A 23,047-nucleotide genomic window follows, 5' to 3' on the forward strand; every position below is an offset into this window, starting at 1 on the left:
ATTTGTGTGACGAAATTCACTGCAGCGAGTGGTATCGGTTTCGATAGGGCTCTTTTTGGGTCATGAGATTTTTTCTTCTTCTGATTTTACCTTTTATATGCTGTTTAATTTTATTTTTGTTATTTATTCTAATTGCTTTCTAGCTCAAAAAATTATATTTTTTTGTTACAAAAATATATTAATAACAAAAACAAGAATTATACTAGAAAATTATTTTATTTCAATGATATTTAAATTATTTATAATTTTACTGTTAAATGTGCGAGATTAGATATCTTTTTGGTGTGAGATTAGATATTTAAATTTTTTCTTCGGTATCTTGACTTTTTAATGAGTCTTTAATTAATATCAATAATTTTTTTAACCCACATGATTCTCTATTTATCTTGACTTTTTAATGAGTCTTTAATTAATATCAATAATGTTTTTAACCCACATGATTCTCTATTTATTCTCTACTTATTTTATTAAACATAAGTATTAGCTTTTTAAATCATCATAATCATCATGAAAAAGTTTTTATGATGTTAGAAAACACGATAACAAAATCTATATTTATTTTTTACATTTAAAAAGAAGAAGCTCTTGATATAGTATGAAAGTTTTCTTTTGACTATAATTACTATAATTACAAGAGTTATTTGAATGATAATTGTTAGTATAAAATTTTCTTTCTATTTGTATTATGAACTCATATTAGTCAAAAGAAACATATTTAATTACTTCTACTCGGAAGAAATAAAATATATATACTTGATAGAAATAAGAGCTATTTAAGATAAAATGTTCTATCACGTCAATCTCTCACGTAAAATATTCGTCCATCCAGACATGGACAAAAGCAATCCAACTTGGTGATTGCAAAAAGATTGTGAAGTACTTAAACTATCCGCGTGCGCGTACTTAGACGAATTCGAATTCTGCAAATAATAACGTGGAAACCAAGGAACTGAGGAAGAGTTCAATAGAATGATATACAAGAGAGTTTCAGGAACGGAAAAATGACCTTAAATGGACAGATATTGCGCGAAGAATGAATTTATAGTTCTAGTGTATATTTTCCTTCTTCCTTCTGGCTTATTATCGGGGCAATAAGAGTTCTGAATCTACTGCCGAATATCAAGTAAATGTTGATCGTCAGCGCGTCCAACCAGCTCCATGAAGTTGTTCTTGATTGTTGAAAACCATCTATCAGATGAAGATCCTTTTACAATCAGCAGACCCGGGGATGGTGCTTGTTCCTCCAAGTAAGGCAATATGTATTTCTTCATGTCAGTTTGCGAGATATCAAGATGCCCCCCAGACACGTTAATGAATTTAACTTTTCCAGCTTCATCCAATGTTTTCAAACCGATCCAGTCTTCAGTGTAGAGCAGAGTCTGCAAGGCGTAGACCAAGTTAAGAAATTTAAAAGCTAAAAATGACCATAATTGAATGACATGAAAGCTTGACCTCAGATTATCGCAGAAAAATCCAGATAATTGAAGATGCCTAACTTGAATTAGAGTATGCTTGTAAATCATTACCTCTTGTGCAGGCAAAACAGTATCAAAGGACCCATCTGGATAATATCCAAACCAGGAGGTTTCCTTCGGTACCAAAACTGTATCTTGCTCAAACTGATAATGATCACCAAGTTACAACGATTAGATTAAATCGAAAGACGTTACAGAAGCACAACAGAGGTCAACTCACCATGATAAGAACCAAGTTCTCTAAGCTAGCGAACCGTTCCTTGTATGTTGAATTTCTTGTATTCTTGATCTCATTGTTAAGTTTGGGGAGGAATCTACATCCTTTTATATAGGCCGGAATGTCCTGTAAGAAACAGATTTACCTCGCTATGACAATTCATTTAAGGCAAATAAGAAGAATGATGACTTGCATGGAAAATTGTATCTTGGCCTAGAAAAAACTTGATCATGCGACAATAGCACAAAACAAATTATTTGCAATTAGCTACTTCTTAATCCAATATAACTTTTCTTTTCTTTTCATACTGCTTCATATTTCTCTTAAATTTATTCACTAATTTATATCTTGCACCCCCACGAGGAGGAGCTGAGAACCTGTGTATATCACCATAGCTGAAGAACTAGACTCACTGTTGGGATTTTGATATAACCGCTGGGAGCCAAGTGTTCCTGCAATTTCATCAGAGATAAGTCAACATGCACTGAATGCCAAAAGACAGAATATATGAATGGGGGGCAATGAAATTCTCTATCCTTCACAGGAATTGTCAGCTCCTAGGAAGTGATTTTGCCAAGAAAACTGTACGCGTAGTATAAATTGCTTGTTCTGTCCCATTGAACATGACTTTAAATTACAATCTCAAAATATGACACTCAAACCTGAACATAACTGCTGTAGATCTCTGACTTGATCAAATCATCCAAAAGAGCGCATATAATGGTGCTCTGCAAAAGTCAGAGGCTCAGAGAATATCAAACTGAAGGAAACAGTAGCCCGTGATAATAAAAATCCACAACAATATCTCTAAGAACTACTACGGGTTTCAATTTCAGCACAATACACTGTCTTTAAAACCAGCAGGAATTGAAGCAATGAATTGAGTACGCTTAGGCAACAGCACTTACTCCACAGAAAGGAATTGAAGCGATACCAGCATGGATACCTGCCAGCGTAATCAAATTCTTCACCTGTCCCCCACATGGGCAAGAGATATTAAGCCAAGGCAACACAATAATAAGGGAATAAAAGGACATTGTGGTATAAGAAGGATATAGCAATCTTTTCAGTTGCTTACAGGAGGCCCCCCCTCACAAAATTCGATAACCCCTCGAGCAATCAAGCTACCCTGTGAAATAAAGGATTGCACAAAACATTAGTGTGTGTTTAGTATTTTGGTGAAGGTGTTTTTTAAAAGTGTTTTTCTCTTGAAAATACATCAAAATGAATTTCTTTCAGATTTTTTATATTTTTTGATATTAGCACATTAAAATCATCAGAAAACACAAAAATCCACTAATTTGATACTTTTTCATGCCAAATACACTTTTGAAATGCACCCAAACACAATTTTAAACACAAAAACAAAAAAACAAACACAACCAAAACCACCAATGCAAATCAAAGAATAGAACAAGGAAGCTAGATGACAATCGAGATAGCCATCAAAGGCAAGGCTGACACATCGGAAAAGAAAAAACTCCAAAAATTTAACAGATGCAGATCTCCAAAACTCCATCACTCAACAAGTCAATCCTATATTGAATATAACTCCTGGGGAACTGAGAACATTTAAAAAAAGGTATCTGTGAGGGATAAAGCAACTCATAAGAAGGCAAAACTGTACAAAAACGAGATCAACTTATAAAATAGTGAAGACCTGTTACCAGTGCAATAACTTGATCAGTTCATGCCTTCATTGAAACAAACACAAATAAATAGAAAAACTAGGATCATTCTCCATGTATGCTCTTAATGGACAAAAGAATAACTTAAAAAAAATGTTATAATTCTAAAATTGCTAACAGATAACAACTTATTCTTCAAAATTTTAATTACCTGAGAAAGTCCAATTAAGTTGTAACCATCGCTCAGTTCACTCATACTCTTCACCTGCAAATTTCGTTAACAATCTAAATTTGAACAACTGAACTTCTAAGTGAAAAACCAATGACAAAAAGCACGTAGCTTTAGCACCTTCTCACAAGCAATTTCCGTCTGCAACAAAAGTGAAAATAAATTTAGTTTTGGGATATGACACTGTCAACAGTAAATACTCCTCAAGCCATCAGTTCAGCCGTCACCTGATCTTGAAGGGGCATAGTCCAAGAATCCCATGCTCCATCTCCAATTTCTCTGAAGAGAAGAAGGGGAATCAAATGATTACATACAAGCTGTTGATCAGACATAAAATGATTTTGAGTGGAAGTACATCACCAAATAGAGAAATGACCATTGCTGTTATGACTAGCAAAACAATCCACAAATTAAATCATACATGCAATGTCCTTGAATGCCTGACCACTTGCTTAAATGCTCAGTGAACTGTTTGACTCCCTTATTACTGCATTTGTCACTAATACCTAACACAAAACATATACAAAAAATATCATCATTTTACTATAAGTCTGATGCACATGGCAGCAACTAAGATAGAGAGTAAAAAAAAAATATTTGAATTAAAATGATTGTTTAACATGCTATTAAAATTTTGATGACCAAATAATCATGAAGTTATATTTTACCACCTCTTCTAACTAATAAAGTTAAATTACAAGATAATAATGAGTTTATACAAGTTTCAAGCTTAAAAACCTTCGCTCAACTATATGTGTTTAAAAAAAACCGCTATTTGTGTAGAGAAGTCGATTTGATTAGAAATTCGGAAAAGTGGAGCTGGATATACTGAAAGAGAGCAATATTTTACAGGTCTAACAGTTAAACCAAATCAAAGTTTTGTATGAACTATGAAGGCACGTAGTCAACAAATTTTAGCTCTCAAAGACTAGATTATTAAATCATGTCATGTTTAACTTAATGAAAACCAATAAAACCCCAAGTTTTCTCTCACTTGCAAAGAATTACTAAACGAATGCAATAAATTTATGAGCCTTTCTGTCCTTATCACTCAGTCTACTAATACACAAACACAAAGAAGCCAATATAACAACAAACAATCAAAAAACCAAACATGCAGTAAATACTCAATTGAGTAAAGATTTTCCAGTTTCCTAAATCCCAAGAAAATGAAAATGAAAATGAAAATGAAAATGAAAATGAAAATCCAAGAATAACTAAAATGATAAGCATGGCCTTTATCAGTTGTTAGCCATAAGAAAATAAAAATGAATAACTGACTTTCATCAACAGAAACAAGAAAAACTACAGCTTTCAAAGAAAATGACCACCAGCCAAAAAAAAAAAAACTTACCATGAAAAACTACGAAGGGAACAGAGTGTGTAAAAGGGACAGAAGTAAACATCAATGTAATGATCATAAAGGCTGTTGCCTTAACGAATAGGGAAAAACCCATGATTGTTGTTTTCTTTTCCTAAGAGAAGAAAATAGAGGTGGCAAGAGAGGAGAGGTTTTGGGAGATAAAGCAAAGATACAACGCTCAACTACTTACAAATAATATACAGCACGCTTGAAAGAAAGGGAGACTGCTAGATATGGCTTCGGTTAGCTTGGCAGAACGGGGACAAAGCGCCATCTACCTTTCTTATCTTAAGAGTTTGTTCAATGGTGCTGCTTTGAGTTTTAATTGCTTGCTCCGCTGCCCTTTGACCATTAGCTAGAGACAAGGACTTTATTACTCTTTGTTAGATACGATCTCAGTTTCTAGTCAGTCTCAGAGATAGCTTTTGTGTAAGAAATAATAATAATAAAAAAAACCGAGTCGGATTTTAGAGTCGATAATTTGATTTTTTAATAAAAATCTTTCAAAAAACAAAAAAAACAGAGAGAGAGAGAGAGAGAGATGAAAAGACTAAATTGAGTATTGAAAATCTAAGGATATTATCTAAAACCACGACAGCTAATTAATTAGTTTCGTCAAACTATGAGATGTTAACTGTGTGTCGTTATGTCTGGTGATGCATAGATTTGGCAGACAATAGTTCGTTGTCCCTAACTAGCCGCTACCCATTACATTTGTCAGTCACATGAGCATAATAAATGGTCGTGACAAATTTTTCCATCAAGAAAGAACTAACACCGAACAGCAATTTTAGAGGTCAAAACCTAATTTCAAAAGTAATTGAAACATCAACACTCCAACTACCCTTCAATTGTGGATTTAAATAACATATCTTTATATTTTGATTTTTTTTTATTATTATTGTGGGTGTCCGAACTAGTTTTCGTACGTCTCGACTAATCCTCCGAGACCCTGAAGTTAACTATCAGGTAAGCTTTCAGTGGTCCTGAGATTTGTAATACTCGAACTGGTGATCTATGAGGAGCAAATTCAGTGTCAGACCAGTTAAGTTACACCTCTTAGTGGTTATATCATGGTTATATCATGTTTTTTTCTTTTTATTTTCTTCATGTTTTTTAAACATTTTAATTTTTTTATTTTAAACATAAATTTTAAAAAATTATAAAATATTATTTTAATTATAAAATATTTTAAAAATCAATCATTCCAAATCTCAAGTCCTTGTAATGCTATCGTTTTGCGGCAGAACTGTGTCTTCTCCCAAATGTCTGCTCTTGGGATGTTGTACCACCTGGCAAGGAGGAGCTGGATATCCAGAAGCAGATGCTCCAAACAGGCCAAACTTGAGCTAATTACAACTTGGTCACTATAGTTTATTGAGACTAATTAATTAATATACATAGTATCAGAAATAATTAAATTGTCCTTTAATTAGTGTTTAACTAAGGTTAATCATAGTAGTTTTTTTCCCCCCAGAAAATACCTTCTTTTCACATCAAATCTCCACATCTTATCTAGTTCTAGCTGTTCTTTTTCTATTTCTTAAAAAAGGGAAAAATTGAAAGAGAACATGGGTTAATGAAATGACTAAATTATAAACATATTTGAAAATATAGGGATTGAATATATAACTTCTAGAACCATGAGCACTAATTGACAATTTTTTGTTAAACTTCAAGGACTAAGTTATAATTTACTCGGCAAAAATTGCTATTCCCTTTCCCATCCCTAGTTTGCAGACTGCCTGAACATCTAACAAGGATACTAGGAGTTCCTTCTTTAATCAAAATAATTACACAAATGACAAGTAATATCACGGTAAATGTACGGTATAAACTAGAGAAGGAATTCCCAGTTTGACACAGACTATCGCCTTGGTCTTCATAACCAGTCTTTCTGAACAGTCATGCCATATCAAGAGACATCATCTTCTTTTAATTCCGAACTCTGTACAGCTTCCATACATCCCCCAAACAGTGCACTGGTGGTATACAATTAATGGCACGGCTCAACGGAGAAATAGCAGCTGAAATGTCGCAATCTGCTCTCCATTGCAGACACTGGTCTGTGGTCTCATAAACGGTATTATCCTCCTATAGATTTGTTCAAAATGTTCCAAAGAACAAAATATGGACATAACAGGAGTTGATGACAGAGCCCTATCATGAAAACAATCAGCCCATTACATACACTTAAATTGCCCGTTGGATTCTATGACCATGCTCAAAGCACGCGTACGTGTTCATGTTTACTACAAAAATGCATTTTTGTTGGTGTAACGAGCCATTCTTAAACAATCTAAATGTACAGTATCTCTATTTTTTTTTATTCAGAGTTGGAGACGTCGTCTTTTTGCAAATTCTCAGAGGACGCTGATCTCCTTGGCCTGCACTTGAAAACGGAGAAAGTCACTCCTGGAACTTGCTTCGGTTATGGAGTTTGAGTAACCACACCACCCGTCATGTGGATACACAATTGCCCTATGACAGACTCTATAACATCCGATTGTGGGTGAGCTAAACCCTAGATATGAACTCTGAAATTCTATGAACTCTGAAATTCTATGAACTCTGAAATTCTATAGCACTGCTACTTACCTCCTCCTTCGCCCCACTTCTTCTCATCAGTCCTTGATTTCATTCACATCTTTCTATCGTTCCCATCATGGCGGCATATAAGTTTCTCATCATGGAATAGTCTCTATATATCGTTATATGGCTCCACATGGACAGCCTGGTTTAGTTCTCTCTGCGCTCTAGTAACATCCTTGGAGAATGCACAGGCAAATAGAAATGAACTCAGAATTATTCCATTAGCTTCAAAGGCATACTTCTAATCAAATTCTCAGCTTCCTCCAAGCACCCTGCCCTCCCTAATAAATAAACGAGGCATCCATAATGCTCACTTTTTGGGGTAAGCCCAAATTCGACCATGGCAGCAAGCAGAGAAAACACCAATCATGTTTATGTCATAATTTGGCTTATTTCCCTCCTGTTGCATCTCCGAAAATGCTTCCAGCGCTTCACTAGCATGCCCATTTATCAAAGCATTCCAAGTAGCCGTTTCCTTTTTAGGCATCTCGCCAAAAACTCTTCTTGCTTTTGATATTTCTCCACATTTTGCGCACACATCGACAAGTGACTGCTCTATCAAGTTTCTCCCTCCAAAACAAATGATGGACCCCTTCATCCAATTCCAAAGCACCCAAACTCTTCTGGTTCATACACCGTGCTTGAATGCAACTCATGAAATAATTTTAAGGCTTCATGGAGCTGATTAATTTGACAATATCCACCAATCATCGCATTCCAAGAGACCAAGTGGCATAGCATCAAACAAACCCTAGCAGATAAAACATCACCGTTATTGCAATACCCATAAATCATACTAAATCACATTCCCTTCCGGCATCCCATCAAACAAACTTCTCGCAGAATCCATATCTCCTACTTCAACATATCCACCAATCACCAGATTATATGCCGCAGAATCTCTCTGGGGCATCAGCTTAAAATAACCCATGCACTGTCCATTCACATACCCACCAAAAAAAAAAAATTAACAACGTAAAAGGGCAAAAATAAAATAAAATAACGAGTACATTTGGATTAGCATGTATATTTACATAATCTCATATTAAGATAAGATAAAATTATCTCAATGTAATATTAAGATAATCTCATATAAAATTATAAAATGTGATTATTTAGAATTAAAAAAAGATATTAATTAAAAAATAAAAAAATAAAAATTCAAGCCAACCTGGTTAACTTATTAAGCTTACAATTAAGATAACCTCATATAAAAAAGATTAAACGAATACTAATTCTCAAAAAATTAAATGTTAAAAGATAAAATTAAAAAATAAATTAAAGTTATCCTGTGTTAATCTTCAAAATCTATGACCCTGGTTATGAACCTAGAACTAACACTATAGAAGGCAAACCCTATAAATAACAAAGCAAAATTCTAAATCTTCAAAATGCTAAAGAATGAAAAAGAAAAAAAATGCAATAAAAAAATCCAAAACAAAAAAAATAATAATTAAAAAAATAAAAACTAAATTTGATATAAAAATAATCGGACCATGACCATTATGCCACTATTGACATGAGTAGCACCAATGAAAAAAGAATGGTAAGGCACTTACAACGCTATCTTGATAGACAATATTTGGTGGTGGCGTGACACTGAACGCACCAAAATTTTTTAACAAATATTTATTTTATTTAAAAGATCAAATCACTTCTTTTAATTTATTAATTAAAAAAAACAATATGAAAAGATTAAAAGACCTATTTTTATAAGTTCAATATTTTTCAATTAGTGTAATCTTTATATTATACTTTTAAAACGTAAAACACCTGAATTGTCTGGTGTAGGGGTTGTTTAGAAGTGTAGTTGCACTTGTTTTTTAAAGTATTTTTCACTTGAAAATACATCAAAATAATATTTGTTTTTATTTTTAAAAATTATTTTTAACATTAACACATTTTAATTCAAAACATTAAAAAAATTAATTTAAAACAAATTATTTTTTTTCAAAAAAGACAATCGCTTCTTTTTTCAACATTCCAAACTCCAAAGGGCGTCTACGCCTATCCTCCAAAACAAGATAAATACTAATCTTGAAGTCACCCATGCCTAATGTTGGAGGCCATTTCTTCGTTTGTAATAAAGACATTCCTTTTTCCCTGCGATCAGTATTATACATACACTAATTCAATTTTTTTTCAATAGTTTTTTCTAAAAAAAACAAAAGTATTAATATTAAATATATTAAAATACAAATAAGTTATTATAATGATTTTTTCCAATAGAGTACACATAAATAAAGAGTCATATTTATATTATGCAAAAAAACCTTATCAATTATTTGACTCTTCTAAAAAGCATGCTCTTACACTATAAACACGTCACCGTTTCTTTTACTATGCGCATGGTTGAATCAGAAAAAACTTTTTTAACATAAGAAACACTTTTCTCCATAATTTATGTTTATTTTTAATGTCATATATTTACATAAAAAAATTAATTTTAAAAAATAAAATTATTAAAATCACTAAGGCCCATGACCCTAGTTATGGGTTAGGTAATTTAACCTGATTTAAACCGGGTAAATTCAACGGCAGTTTACAGTTTGCGGCAGTCATGGCGTCACCTAGAATATGCAGATTATGGAATATTCAACGGACATCCATATCTTCAATTATTTCAAAGTGCATTTGCAGACTAGGAGGCCTGTCACCAAAATAAAATTTCTCACACACCTGCAATTTCCCTCCACTTCTGCGAGATTCAGATTCAAGCAGATGAACTAGTTTGTCCTTTTCATTACGTATCAAAACTCGGTTGCTATCACACCATTGCCTAGGAGTTCCATGGACGACAAAACGAATTCCAGGAGCACCTTGCATAAGACGTTTGGATATCCTCTCAATCACATCGTGATTGGTGATATAAGCACCAGCAGAGTTTAAACCAACATCCAGATAATGGATCTCCGAAATGCTGTTTAAAAGCCCTTCTTTAGTAGTCGGAATGATTTGAATATCTTCTTCAACATTCGAAAATTCTCCTCTGGCTGGCTGTGGTTTCATATGAGATTTTACTTCTAACGAGCCTAGCTCAGCAACTAGCTGGTTAAGCACGGTGCCACCCTTGCTAAATCCAAGGATGTATGTTTTCGGCTGATTAAACGACACGCTATCTGTCAACGATTCTTGCTCTCTTCTTGGAATCACTTTCTTAGCCTGCAATAACACAAATTCAGGATATTGACTGACATCAATAATTATTACTCCCTTGCAAGAATACACTGCAAAACCAAAGCAACTATGGATTCTCAAAGCAGTAAACCAGGGAAAAAAAAGTAACAAGTTGATTTATGCCAGAATAATACAGTAATTTACCACCATATCTGCACACTTGTGAATTTCTAACAGACAGCAAAATCAACATATTATGGCATACAAGAAACTGCAAATAGGCGGGGGAAAAAAAGCTTTCGCGCCAGCTTCTTAGCTATCCTCAATACACCATATGGAGATTGAATTATTGATATAACAATAAAACATACCTCTTTCAGGCAATTCAGTAAGACCGAGACGGTTGAGTTGGAAGCTGGGAATCCGACTGGATTATAGGATTTTGGCTCCCCATATCGATTCACAGATGGAATAAAATCTTTATAAACGGCAAAAGGCCCGTTAAAAAGAGGAGCCTCAATAACATATGCATTAACACAACCACCAAATTTAGACACCAAAATTTGAGATATTTTTTGCAAATCAGACAATCTCTCAATCACTGGATTCTTGGTCCCTTCAGCTCTATCTCCATTGAAAAAAATTGCATTTGCAGAAGGTACCTGGTTTTCAAATAAATTTAAATAATTCAATTTTTATTTTTTAAATTCTTCAAAGTGGAAATAGAAAAGGAACTTACAGCAAGGGTTTTGGAAGCAGTAGAGAGGCAGAGAGATACTGCAACTCTGCAGTAACTTGTGCTGCTAGGTGCAAATGGGACCTTCAAAACACCAGTCCAACAGTCCATTGATGATTCAGCTGTTTAAGAGAAAACAAGAAATCACACACACGAAAAGAACGAAAAAGGTTTCAGCTGAGAATTTTAACAGACATGTGATGGGCACTACGATTACAGGAGCGACATTTGCTGGAAAGAGGGTGGTTGAAAAAGAGAGGGTCATGGTCTTGACAGGGCCTCTTTGTTAATTAGGCCTGTGTGTTTTGTTTTTCTTTCGGTCTAGGCAATTAAGTGGGCCCGTTGAGTTTATTTTGATGGGCTTGGGATCCCATAATTATAAACGTCTCCAAAAAGAAATTTAGGGTTGGATTTATTAATCTGGGCTTACCACACTTTATGGTCTTTCCACAAAAAACTGGAGGCCCTTTTTTCTGAATAAAGTTGGAATGCAACCAATAATTGTATTGGAAAAGGATGAACTTTTACCAGCGAGAAGAAATACAAACTGCCCGCTCCATGCGAATGTACTTGGCTTGATTAAAAGGAATTTTACATTGTTTCTTACATGACATATCTAGTTTAGTTTAAAACTAGATTATTGACGATGCTCTGGTTGTTGCTTGGGTACAAAAGGTCAAAAACATATTTAGACCGTTAATTTTTTTAATATTATTAATAAACTCGGTATAATAATTAAAAATTAAAAAATCTTGACCCGACTCTTTATTGTTTAGCCAAAATTTTAAATTAAATCTAATAGAAGTTGTTTCAATATGACCTTGTTAATTGGGTAGGTCTTAAGAAAAAATAAACACGTCGAGTTCATCCTAATAAACTCGTCAAACTCGTGACTCAGTTTTTTATTTTATTATATGATAAAAAATACAAAAAATAATTCACAATAAACATAATACTAAATAATAAAATTCAATAAAATACCTAATATTAAAAAATAAAATTAAAAAAAAAACCGAATGGCCAATAAAAAAACAAATGGCCAATAAATAAAAGCCATGAGACTGTTAAAAAAACCAAACGCATGGGCCAGAGGGAGGCCCGTGGTCCTAGGCTAATTTTTTTATATATAAAGAGTTGACGACCCTTTTCTTTAATAAAAAATACACAGACAACAAGTTATATATTATTTATGAATCAAAAACAAATTTGCTTTCACTTTGAATCAAACCCGCAACAACAACATTACCCCCACATATTAACCATTGAGCTCAAACATAAATTTGTTAACTAAACAACTAAAAAATATATTAGCTTAGTTCACTGTTTATATGACCAACTAGCCGACCTCGTGTCTTTTAATTGTATTTATACATTTAACATGTGCGTTAGTTTGCTTAATAATTTTTGCAATTAAAGTTAGAATTAACTTCTTTAGTAATTGCTTTTATATATATATATATATATATATATATATATATATATATATATATATATATATATTCGTTTGTGTCAGCCAAAACAACTAGACCTCTTTTTTTTTTTTCTTATCCAGTTGACAAAAATAATAATAAACATGAATATATAAATTCCAAATATTCTCATGGTCAAATGGTCATTTAACATGATTTACAAGAAAATAAACTTTATTGGTTAACCAACACAACCGATCAAGGGTTGTCCTCTTTAAGCCAATAAGGATTTTTCCTCATTTGAGCTACTACTTTCTCATGATGAACTACTTCATCAGGTAAACCATACGAAATGGTGAATGCCTAAGTGTATAAATACCCTATCACCTGTGCATCAAAGGTATATAATAAAAAAAAACCCTATTCTCTACAACATCTCACTTTAATTCTTTGTATTTATCTTGTTTATCCTCTTTTTTTATTACATTAATTCAAACATTAAAAGATCATAAAAAACACATAAGGGACTTGTTTTTTCAGGTGCCCTATATTTTATTTGTTCCAATTTTCTTGATCTATTCATCAATCCATTATCATTATTAGTTGTAAAAAGTTTGGCTCTCTTTAAAGTTTCAACTTCATCAATAACATTGTCTGTGAAAAAACTGAACAATAACTACTTCATTTTCTCATACATTTATTTTAAGTTTTTTCATAACTTGCAATTTAGAAACTCTACAAGGGAGAGTGATTAATCTCCTATCATTATCATCAGCTTCCATAAATCCCTATCAGTAGCTCCACCAATGAGAACTCTCACTGAAGTTGTTCATGCTACTCAACAACAACTTAAAGCTCTTACCTCATCACCACAGACAATACAACCACTCGTTCCACCACAAGTGCACAAACAAATTTATTTTCTAAAGGGGACTGAATAAAATGACATGCAAGAGAGTAGATGAGAGTACCACCTCACCTTTATTATGCCAAGGATTCGGTCTCATTATCACAGTGAGCATTCACAAATAGGGTTGTCCAAATATGATCTTAATAAATCAAACAAAAAGGCTATACCTAGTCATAGCCACAAGCAACGCTATCGTCATCATTCTCTTTTAGAATTTTACTTGAGTGGTCATGAACATAAAAGACCACGACGAGAGGAGAGCAAAAACAATGCTCACCAAATATGATATTTTTTATTTTGCCATGATGTATTAATCACTAATCTTTTCAAGGAATTTTTTCCCACAAAGATGAACCTAGATAATTATAATGGTTTCACTAACTTTAGAGAACATCTGCATAATGTCAAAAGCAATCTTGAATTGGTGATACAAGTTAGCAACATAATATACAAAATCCTCCTCATAATGTTTTATGGATTTGCATAAGCCATAAACTATAGTTTAGAACCCAATTCCATACTTGACTTCTCTGATCTATAAAACAAGTTGATTGCTTATTTTATCACGAACTGCCAGAAATAACTCAATTAAGCTCTTCACAAGTACTTAAAGAGAAGGAGAAAGTACCAGAGCATATCTAAAGATATTCAATGAGAAGATGCTCAAAATAGAATGCTTGTTTGAGTTTGTGGCTATAAAGGCCTTGATAAGTGGAACTAATCCTAGTTTGAATGACTATATACACTCCTGAATAAAACTCTCTTCAAAGTCAAGCAGGTTATGAAAAACCATTTAGGAGTACAAGAAGTAATTGTGGCAAGACATAAGCATTTATATTTTCACAGATATAAAGAATAATCTTCAAAACACATACAAACAACTTTTGTGACTCTCATACATTTAGAAAAAACCCCAATTATAGGGGACCAATAAAAAACATATTTATATACCCTAAATTGATGACAACTTCTTTAAACACCATTAAGGTTGAAGTGTGGACAACTATTAAAGACAAAAAGTTTCTATAATATCCACAATCAATAAAAACCATCAATAAAAGGAGATGTTAGTAAGCGCAATTTACATAAATTTTTTTCCATAAAGATAAGAATCATAATATAGATGAATGTCAATAAAAGGAGATGTTAGTAAGCGCAATTTACATAAATTTTTTTCCATAAAGATAAGAATCATAATATAGATGAATGTTATGCTTTCAAAAAAAATAAAGAAATAGAGAGACTCATTACTAAGGGTTATCTCTAAAACTTTATCAAGAAAGGAGTGGAGTATCCCTCGAGATATTTGTTAATGCATCACATCTAATAGACTTTAAGGTGACCCTATCTTTGGGGGAATCCATTCTATAATGCAACTCCTAGGGCTAAGAGGCTTTATCTCTAACGATGTTCGTAATGATAAAAATAGTGCTGACAAGGTTTATTTTGTACATTATACAAGTCTATGATCTGAATCACAAGTTTGAATAGTTAATATAGGTTGACATTTGTTTTTTTTTTAAATGGTCTTTGTGATTTTCCTTTTTATCGGATTATTATGATCTTATAACTTTGACCACGGGTTTAGTAGGATAATCAAGGTTGGCTCGACCCTGATTACCAAGGTTACAAGTTTATCATGTTAACTTAGGTTGACTCAGGCTGATTTTTAGATCCTTATTTTACCCAATTTTATTTTGCAGTATTTAATGAACTAGAAATTGAGCTATATCATTATCCCTATTTGGAAAAATATTTTCTCTAGTTATTGTGATTTTTTTTATAATTTGATTCATTTATTACTGTTGTCAAGTTTTTTTATCATCAAATTAAGATAAAATCAGTTTATTAACTAATATACTAAAACGTGTGGGGGATTTATTGTTCCCCCACACACAAATCACTGTGGATTACAATAGTAATCCACAGTGATTCTTCTCCCTCTTTTGTTTTTTTCGTTTTTTTTTTTCAACTTTCTTTTTTTTTTCTTTTTTTTTTCAACTTTCTTTTTTTTTTTCTTTTTTTTCAATTTTCTTATTTTTTCTTTTTTTTCATTTATTTTTTTTTCAAAATTATTTTTGTTGGTTTTACCTTTTAAATATTGACCTGGTTAAAATTTTTGCTTAGTAATTTTTTTCTTTAAAATACTGTGAATTGCTGTGATGTTTTCCCACTTAGTTTTTCTATTTTATTTCTTTATTTTTTAAAATTATATTTATCGAATATACTAAAACGTGTGGGGGATTTACTGTTCCCCCACACACAAATCACTGTGGATTACAACAGTAATCCACAGTGATTCTTCTCCCTCTTTTTTTTTTCGTTTTTTTTTTTTCAACTTTCTTTTTTTTTTCTTTTTTTTTTCAACTTTCTTTTTTTTTCTTTTTTTTCAATTTTCTTATTATTTCTTTTTTTTCATTTATTTTTTTTTCAAAATTATTTTTGTTGGTTTTACCTTTTAAATATTGACCTGGTTAAAATTTTTGCTTAGTAATTTTTTTCTTTAAAATACTGTGAATTGCTGTGATGTTTTCCCACTTAGTTTTTCTATTTTATTTCTTTATTTTTTAAAATTATATTTATCGATTTTTTTTTAATATTGAGCTGATTGAGAATTTGGTTTTGTAATTTTTTTTCTTTAAAACATTGTTGATTGCTACAGTGTTTCTCCGCATGGTTTTTTTTCTCCAAAATTATCTTTTTTTTATTTTATTTTTTAATATTGAGTTGGTTAAAAATTATAGTTATAATATGTGAGGAAAGCACTGTAATTTTTTTAAAAAATTATTGTTCATTCCCACATGGTTTTTTTTTTAATTTTTTTTCAAATTATCCTTTTCAATTTTATTTTTTTAATATTAAGTTGTTTGTGAATTACAATTACAAGTCATTACAAATAAGGCTAAATCATGTGAGGAAGCATTGTAGCTTTCATCACAAAACACTGTGAATTGCTACAGTGTTTCCAACATGATTTTTTTTCCTTTTTTTGGTGTTTTTTTTTTTTTTTCTAAAATTGTCTCTGTCGATTTTTTTTTAATATTGAGCTGATTAAGAATTTAGCTTTATAATTTTTCTCTTTAAAACACTGTGAATTGTTGCAGTGTTTTTCCAAAATTATCTTTGTCGATTTTTTTTTAATATTGAGTTGGTTAAGAATTATAATTACAGTAAAACTAAATCATATAAGGAAAGCGTTATAGTTTTTCTCACAAAACACTGTGGATTGCTACAACATTTTTTCTCATGGGTTTTTTTCCTTCCAAAATTATCTTTGTTGGTTTTTTTTTTTAATATTAAGTTGGTAGAGAATTTAGCTTTGTAATTTTTTTTTCTTTTTATTAACTGAAAAGCTAAATCATGTGGCGAAAGCACTGTATCTTTCCTCACAAAACACTGTAAATTACTACAAATCATTTTATTCAGTCTCTAAGTTTTGGATCACCAACACAACTTTTTTTTTCGTCATGAAATATTTGCTCCATCATACCTTTAATTTCTATTACTTATCTAGCGCTGGTTCATAATTATAACACTATCAAATACATTTGTTTTATAAGCCCGCGGCAGCGCGCGGGCATGTTATCGGTCTATAACAGCATAGCGAATTTTTCCATAAATCAGACCACTGCATAGAACAGGTCCACAACTATTCTTAACCTAAAATGTAGGATTGCACACCAAATTAATCTCCACATAAAAAAGTCAAATTTCTGTTGCAACAAATATTCTCTTATAAATTATCGTACTGTTATTCTCAATTATTTCATCCAAGTCGATGGGATGATAAACTATAATCATACTTTGACAAGGGAGTGGAATACAGGGTCCGAAGGAGAATTTTTTTACCACAAAATGACTCTTACGGTTTCATAAAGGATGCAGCTAGACTATACAAGAGCAGATAATTTATCACAAATTGAAGGAACTACGTCAAGAGGCAAAAAATCAGAACAACAATCCGACTTCAAAAAGTTTTCAGCCGCACCAACAAATCTGGTTTTGTTCTTTACGACTCAATAGGAATAATAATAGGTTCAAACCGAGGTACAATCTTCAAATATCAGTCTAGAGTGGCAAAAACAAATTCACTGTCTGGTAATATCACCATCTCCAAAAGCTGCAATCAGTTGCTGTTGGTATGCCATGAACAAAAATCAGGCAAGTCACATGGACACATATCCAATGAGTTCCATGATCTATATCTATATCTTCAAGACATTGGATGTCGTCTCCTGCAATTTCCGAATAACCATTAAAACACTAGATCGAAGCCAGTCCGGTTGGACACTAAGACAAGCATATAGAATTCACTATTCCCAAACTAATTTGATAATTGATATTCCCCAGACCATTAACTGATATCTACAAGATGACAGTGCATGCATAGATGTAACCACAAGAATGGAAGTGAAAAAATACCTCTTGGGTCGGCTTCGGTCTTCCTCATAGTCCATCACTCCACCAGGTTCAGAGTAGATCTCCTCGTGCCCTCGGAAGTCAATGTCTGCCTGCTTACAGTTTGTAACTTCTGCCACAACGTAAGTAAGACACATCGACAAACATATCCAGTAACTGAATAAGACTCCTTGTCATGTACTAATTGAATTTGCTACCACAAGATTCCAACCGAGGAAAATAAAGATAAACTTCCTCATATTCCCAGATAAACAAAGATTTTTTGCATTTATCTAGTTGAAACATTGCTAGCAAAGATAAGCAAGTCATGTTAATCTAGTAAACAATAGCTCCAGTATACATACATTAAAAATTGATGCACAACCTATCTACATATGATTTGTGGAATATCCAGTTATTTCTTTCAGATAACATGATGCTCCATGACACTACTTCATGTGCAAGGATGCATAATTATTTGTTTCAGATTTTTTATTCTTAAAAAGAATATTATATCATACTCCATGGATAATGCTTGAATGTAAAACTGGATTCAACTGACCTTGAGGGAGAGTGACTTCTTTACTTCTTCCACCCTATCATCTACATCCTTTCGGTGCTTCTTATCCAATTCACTCATAGAATCAGCCCATTTTATCTTCTCTTGAATTGAGACAAGTAAATTATCTGATGTAGCCAACCTAGACATCCATGGGTATAAAGTTAGATATGGTGCTCACCTAACAGATTTAACACAGAATGAACATCATATTCAGAAATACATGATGAGCAAGAAAATCAAAACATTAAACAAATTGGAAAGAAACTTTCATTATTATTTAAAGGCTAGTATCAAGACCTGTCATATAACAGCAGAATGTACAAGGTCACACATGATAACAAATTAACTTGAATTTGAAAAACTAGTCAAAATAGACTGAAAAACATTACCCAGGGGACATGAAGAATCAAATAACTTTACCAAGCAACTATGGAATCCTCCAACATGTTCAAATATTCAGGTCTTCCATGCACAAAGGATTTTAAAGCAGATTATTGTGTTTAATGAATAAAAATAGAGTAGCAGTTCCCAAATCCATAAGGGCTGAGGCATTTTGCAGCCATGCATACAACACAAAATAATCTAAGAGAATATGACGATGCTAGTCAACTAAAGAAGATACCAGTTCGATAGTGTTTGTAACATATTCCCAAGTTGTCCAGGCCTCAGATCCCTACCGGCAGCAAATTGGACCTACACATAAATTAATAAAGAAGACATCATATAAGCTTTAAAATGTTTGAGAAGGGTAAAAAGATATAGTAGAATACAGCTGAAGGCAAGCTGATGACACATTCATTCACAGACCTCAAAGCACCTTCGCAGCTGATCTAGCTTTCCTCGTACTATTCCCTGAAAGAACCAGAGTTAGAAAAAAGAAGAAAGAAAAGAAAATGAGCAGGATGACTAGCATAATCCTAATTCATGTATCACAATAGTCTGGAAAGAAAATAGGACACTGAAAGAACTACAACACCATAAAAAATTTTATACATTTTGCTAGCCCAATCAACTCCATTTTCCCACAGAAAAAAAAACAGAGGGAAGAAAAAACAACCATAGTTGTAGAAGGAATGAAATGCAGCTGGCAGAAAACCTACCGCATACATGCACTCATTGATAAGAAAATCTTCAAGTTCACGAACGTTTGTAACATCTAGCTCCTGCATTAGCTGATCATAGGGTAGCACCTAGAAAAGGACAAACATCAGGAACAATCTAAATGGTGAGGACCAAGAGGACAGTAAAATATTCTGATTCAAAAGAGCAGAAGAAAACAGAAGAAACATGCAATAATCAGCTTTTAAACTAGTGGTACAGCATAAATTAAAAATAACAGTAATTGCCAACGTATGAAATCTACTTATTCCATATATTTATATGAATCAATAACAGTTAAGATTTTGAATTTTCAAACACTCAAGTCACATTCCAAGCTCAAAACCAATTCCAATTTTACTTCAGAGAAAATTACAGTAACTTGACTGGATTTATTAAAACTGAATTTAGATTTTAGCTCCAACTAGAATGAGTAACTCCTCTAAATTATGTGATAATTTACTGCATGTTTCTTTCTTTCTTTCTTTCTTTCTTTTTTAAGATAACTGCTGACATATCTTGTGAGTTGCGTCATTAACTTTTAGGTGGCAAGATTCCATGAGCCAGTCCAGAAGGCAAATTAGCTACTCAAATAAGAAAATTCATTTCTGTAGAAAGGGTTCATAATACAAGGAAAGATACCTTGTTCATTTCAGCCAGGGTAAGCACAGTAAGTTGCTTTAGCTTGAGGACTTGATCAGGAACCAATTGTGGAAGATGGCCAGCATTATCTATAAGCAAAAAAGTTTTGCCCATTCCATTAAAGTCTCAAAAACAACAGAAATGGGGATAAAAAGAAAAAACAACAGCAAGGACCTTGTTATTAAAACAATACGGCCAGAATACAAGAACATGTTATTATCTACACCATCGCATATTGTAGTAATGACAACACAAAATTTCTATTCATTTCATGTACTCCATTAGAAAAACTCCTTTGACAGCTGTTGAGGTCGGGGGGCTCTTCAAGAATCTCATTTCAAGCTACCTAATTACAGTTAAGAACCAGACTTTCACGAGGCATACCAAAAGCAAGAACAAGAACACGTAAAGAAGGAAAAGCGATAAATACAAATATTTTTAAGTACAGCAGTAGTTCAGCAAGTGCAAGGAAAAAACAAGTTAGTTGAACATAGAATATTTGATTTCCAGTTGCTCCTAGTAAGACCCATTCATCATTAGTATAACCAGTTCCAAGCTAAAGAGCCCACGGCTGGAATAATCAAAGTTGCTTTTGGTTCATCCGAACCAACAAAAATCAAAGTCCATCTTCAAATGAAGCCCATTGGTTCGCATATTACCGATAACAAGAAAACCGAGTAACTACAGTCATTCAATACACTTCCCCATACAATGATTCACGAATCTCCTTCCGCAACAAAACCAGTTAGCTCAAGTTCTCCATATCAAATTATCAAGTGCAGTGCAGATATAAAAAAAAAAAGAATTGATCAAAATTATTTTCTTCTGCAATTGGAAACCCAATATGGATTCACATACATAATTAAAATAAAACGGAAACTAATCGAAAACAAATAGAGGGACAAAGAAAAGGAAAAGCTTGAATGCTTACTTTTGTAGTCAGTCCAGGTTCCGTGAGCAAACAACCGAAGAACATCGAGGTACAAAGAATTCTCAGTTCCTTGGAGCTGTCAGTAAATTTCAAAACCAAATTAAGACACCAAAAGTACCCTCGAACAACATGGAGAAGAAATTAGCAGGGAAAGTAATGGATAAATGAAAACACCTCGGAGACGGTGGGGACGGAAAGAATCTCAGAGAAGGCAAAGAGAGAAGGATGAGAAGTGGCTTCGATAATAAGAGGCCAAAGAGCGGATGCTTTTAAAGTGGATGCTTGATTTACGAAGTGATCGATGAGTTCTGCTTGTTTTTGTTCGATGTCCATTCTCTCTAAAAAAAAATCGGAAGACGACTAGCCTTAGTCAGATGAATATAAGGAATTTGTGGAGGTGGATAGGATCAGGACATTGAGAGGGTCACGGAGTCTTCTGATTGGGATTGAGGGGGTTAGGGCTTGTGAGGAGGAATTGGAAGAGAGAGGAGTGGGAATTTAGCACTCTTATGTGTGAAGTGGAAGGAGAAAAGGCTGGCTTTTTGTTTATTTATAATAATTTGTTTGTTTATGAAGGTGATCTTTTGACAGAACAGAATGCGATGTTTCCATTGAGGGTAAACGAGTTGTCGTTGCTGCTGTGGAATTATGGGAGGGACATTGTTTGGAAACGTGATTCTATTTTTAAAAAAAAATTATTTTTATTTAAAATTATTTTTTTTATATTTTTAAATTGTTTTAATATGTTAATGTCTAAAATAATTTTAAAAAAATATATTGTTTTAATTTATTTTTATGCAAAATACTTCTACAAAATATGTAGTATCACAGGTTATAGTGTTAAAAATAGTTATATTTGATTGAAAATATAAATTCACATTGGAAATTTATAAAGAATATAAATAAATTTTCTTTATTGTCTTTAAAATTTAAAATATCTAATTAATAGTAAGATATCTATCTGTTTACCACAACTATTTACATTACTTTGTTTTTGAAACCAGTATGCTGAAGTGAATCTAATAATAAGTTTAATTTCATAAAATTATAATTATCAAGTAGAATAATATTACCAAAAAAAAACTAAAAGGTATTAATCTATTATGACTTTAGACTCATTGGATTGGAACAATATTATAAGGTCTAAACTCTTCTTCATAAAACTAAAAGATATATTACTTTTGAGGGTGTTTTTGTATTTTCATGAGAATTCATGCAAATTAGTCTTGATTTTTGTACTCTTAAAACAAAATGACATATATTTATCACTTAAAAATATTTTTTGTGTTGCAGATTTAATTATATAATGAATTCACGATATTTTCGACAAAGTAATAAATTTAATATTTGATTGAAAGAGAATTTGACAAGTTTCTTCTATCCCTTTTAGTAGAATACCAGTTTGATTTCCGTGCTACGCGGCGGGTTCACTTTTTATTTTCATAAAAATTATTGTAAAAAATTATAAAAAAATAATATTTTTTAATATTAATAATAATTGTTTTTTAAAATTTATTAATGATTTTATTAATAATATTAATTATAATAAAAATAATAATATTTATAACACAAATAATACTATTTTTTATATGAATATTTAGAATTATAATAAAAATAATAATATTTAGAACATAAATAATTATATTGAGAATTTCAAGGATGATTACAACACATAATAATATTTTTTCTATCAATACTTTGAATTATAATAAAAATAATAATATTTATAACACAAATAAT

At 32.2% G+C, this 23,047-nt stretch overlaps 3 protein-coding genes across 8 annotated transcripts; all 3 read right to left on the reverse strand.

Annotated features, from left to right (window-relative positions):
• Window positions 1-947: 947 nt before the first annotated feature.
• LOC7453914 (uncharacterized) lies at window positions 948-5,180 on the reverse strand. 3 transcript variants are annotated; one of them, XM_002302455.4, is made up of 12 exons: window positions 4,904-5,180; window positions 3,971-4,055; window positions 3,777-3,828; window positions 3,670-3,690; window positions 3,532-3,585; window positions 2,771-2,821; window positions 2,601-2,663; window positions 2,355-2,420; window positions 2,106-2,144; window positions 1,696-1,818; window positions 1,527-1,619; window positions 948-1,379 (listed from the first exon to the last, which is right to left on the reverse strand). In XM_002302455.4, exons 1-12 carry the CDS (start codon window positions 5,004-5,006, stop codon window positions 1,107-1,109), a joined length of 1,023 nt encoding a protein of 340 aa, XP_002302491.3. In that variant the 5' UTR covers window positions 5,007-5,180; the 3' UTR covers window positions 948-1,106. The 3 variants fall into 3 exon arrangements, with proteins under 3 accessions (XP_002302491.3, XP_024450263.1, XP_052306244.1); XM_024594495.2 differs by lacking the exon at window positions 3,971-4,055; XM_052450284.1 differs by lacking the exon at window positions 4,904-5,180 and having other exon boundaries at window positions 3,777-3,866; window positions 3,971-4,035.
• Window positions 5,181-9,930: 4,750 nt separating this feature from the next.
• LOC7483795 (uncharacterized) lies at window positions 9,931-11,645 on the reverse strand. 2 transcript variants are annotated; one of them, XM_002302456.4, is made up of 4 exons: window positions 11,575-11,645; window positions 11,361-11,479; window positions 10,993-11,283; window positions 9,931-10,666 (listed from the first exon to the last, which is right to left on the reverse strand). In XM_002302456.4, the coding sequence occupies exons 2-4, from the start codon at window positions 11,466-11,468 to the stop codon at window positions 10,100-10,102; spliced, it is 966 nt and encodes a 321-aa protein (XP_002302492.3). In that variant the 5' UTR covers window positions 11,469-11,479; window positions 11,575-11,645; the 3' UTR covers window positions 9,931-10,099. The 2 variants fall into 2 exon arrangements, with proteins under 2 accessions (XP_002302492.3, XP_024450837.2); XM_024595069.2 differs by having other exon boundaries at window positions 11,553-11,600.
• A 5,939-nt stretch (window positions 11,646-17,584) lies between these two features.
• LOC7483796 (COP9 signalosome complex subunit 7) lies at window positions 17,585-21,857 on the reverse strand. Of its 3 annotated transcripts, none has more exons than XM_006386480.3 (9): window positions 21,482-21,854; window positions 21,308-21,383; window positions 20,377-20,465; window positions 19,737-19,826; window positions 19,444-19,488; window positions 19,259-19,329; window positions 18,637-18,775; window positions 18,099-18,187; window positions 17,585-17,911 (listed from the first exon to the last, which is right to left on the reverse strand). In XM_006386480.3, the coding sequence occupies exons 1-9, from the start codon at window positions 21,638-21,640 to the stop codon at window positions 17,890-17,892; spliced, it is 780 nt and encodes a 259-aa protein (XP_006386542.2). In that variant the 5' UTR covers window positions 21,641-21,854; the 3' UTR covers window positions 17,585-17,889. The 3 variants fall into 3 exon arrangements, with proteins under 3 accessions (XP_006386542.2, XP_002302493.3, XP_052306819.1); XM_002302457.4 differs by having other exon boundaries at window positions 17,870-17,911; window positions 18,099-18,207; window positions 21,482-21,855; XM_052450859.1 differs by lacking the exon at window positions 17,585-17,911 and having other exon boundaries at window positions 18,099-18,204; window positions 21,482-21,857.
• Window positions 21,858-23,047: the final 1,190 nt, after the last annotated feature.

Source organism: Populus trichocarpa, chromosome 2 (genome assembly GCF_000002775.5).
Source record: "Populus trichocarpa isolate Nisqually-1 chromosome 2, P.trichocarpa_v4.1, whole genome shotgun sequence".
NCBI classification, from domain to species: domain Eukaryota; kingdom Viridiplantae; phylum Streptophyta; class Magnoliopsida; order Malpighiales; family Salicaceae; genus Populus; species Populus trichocarpa.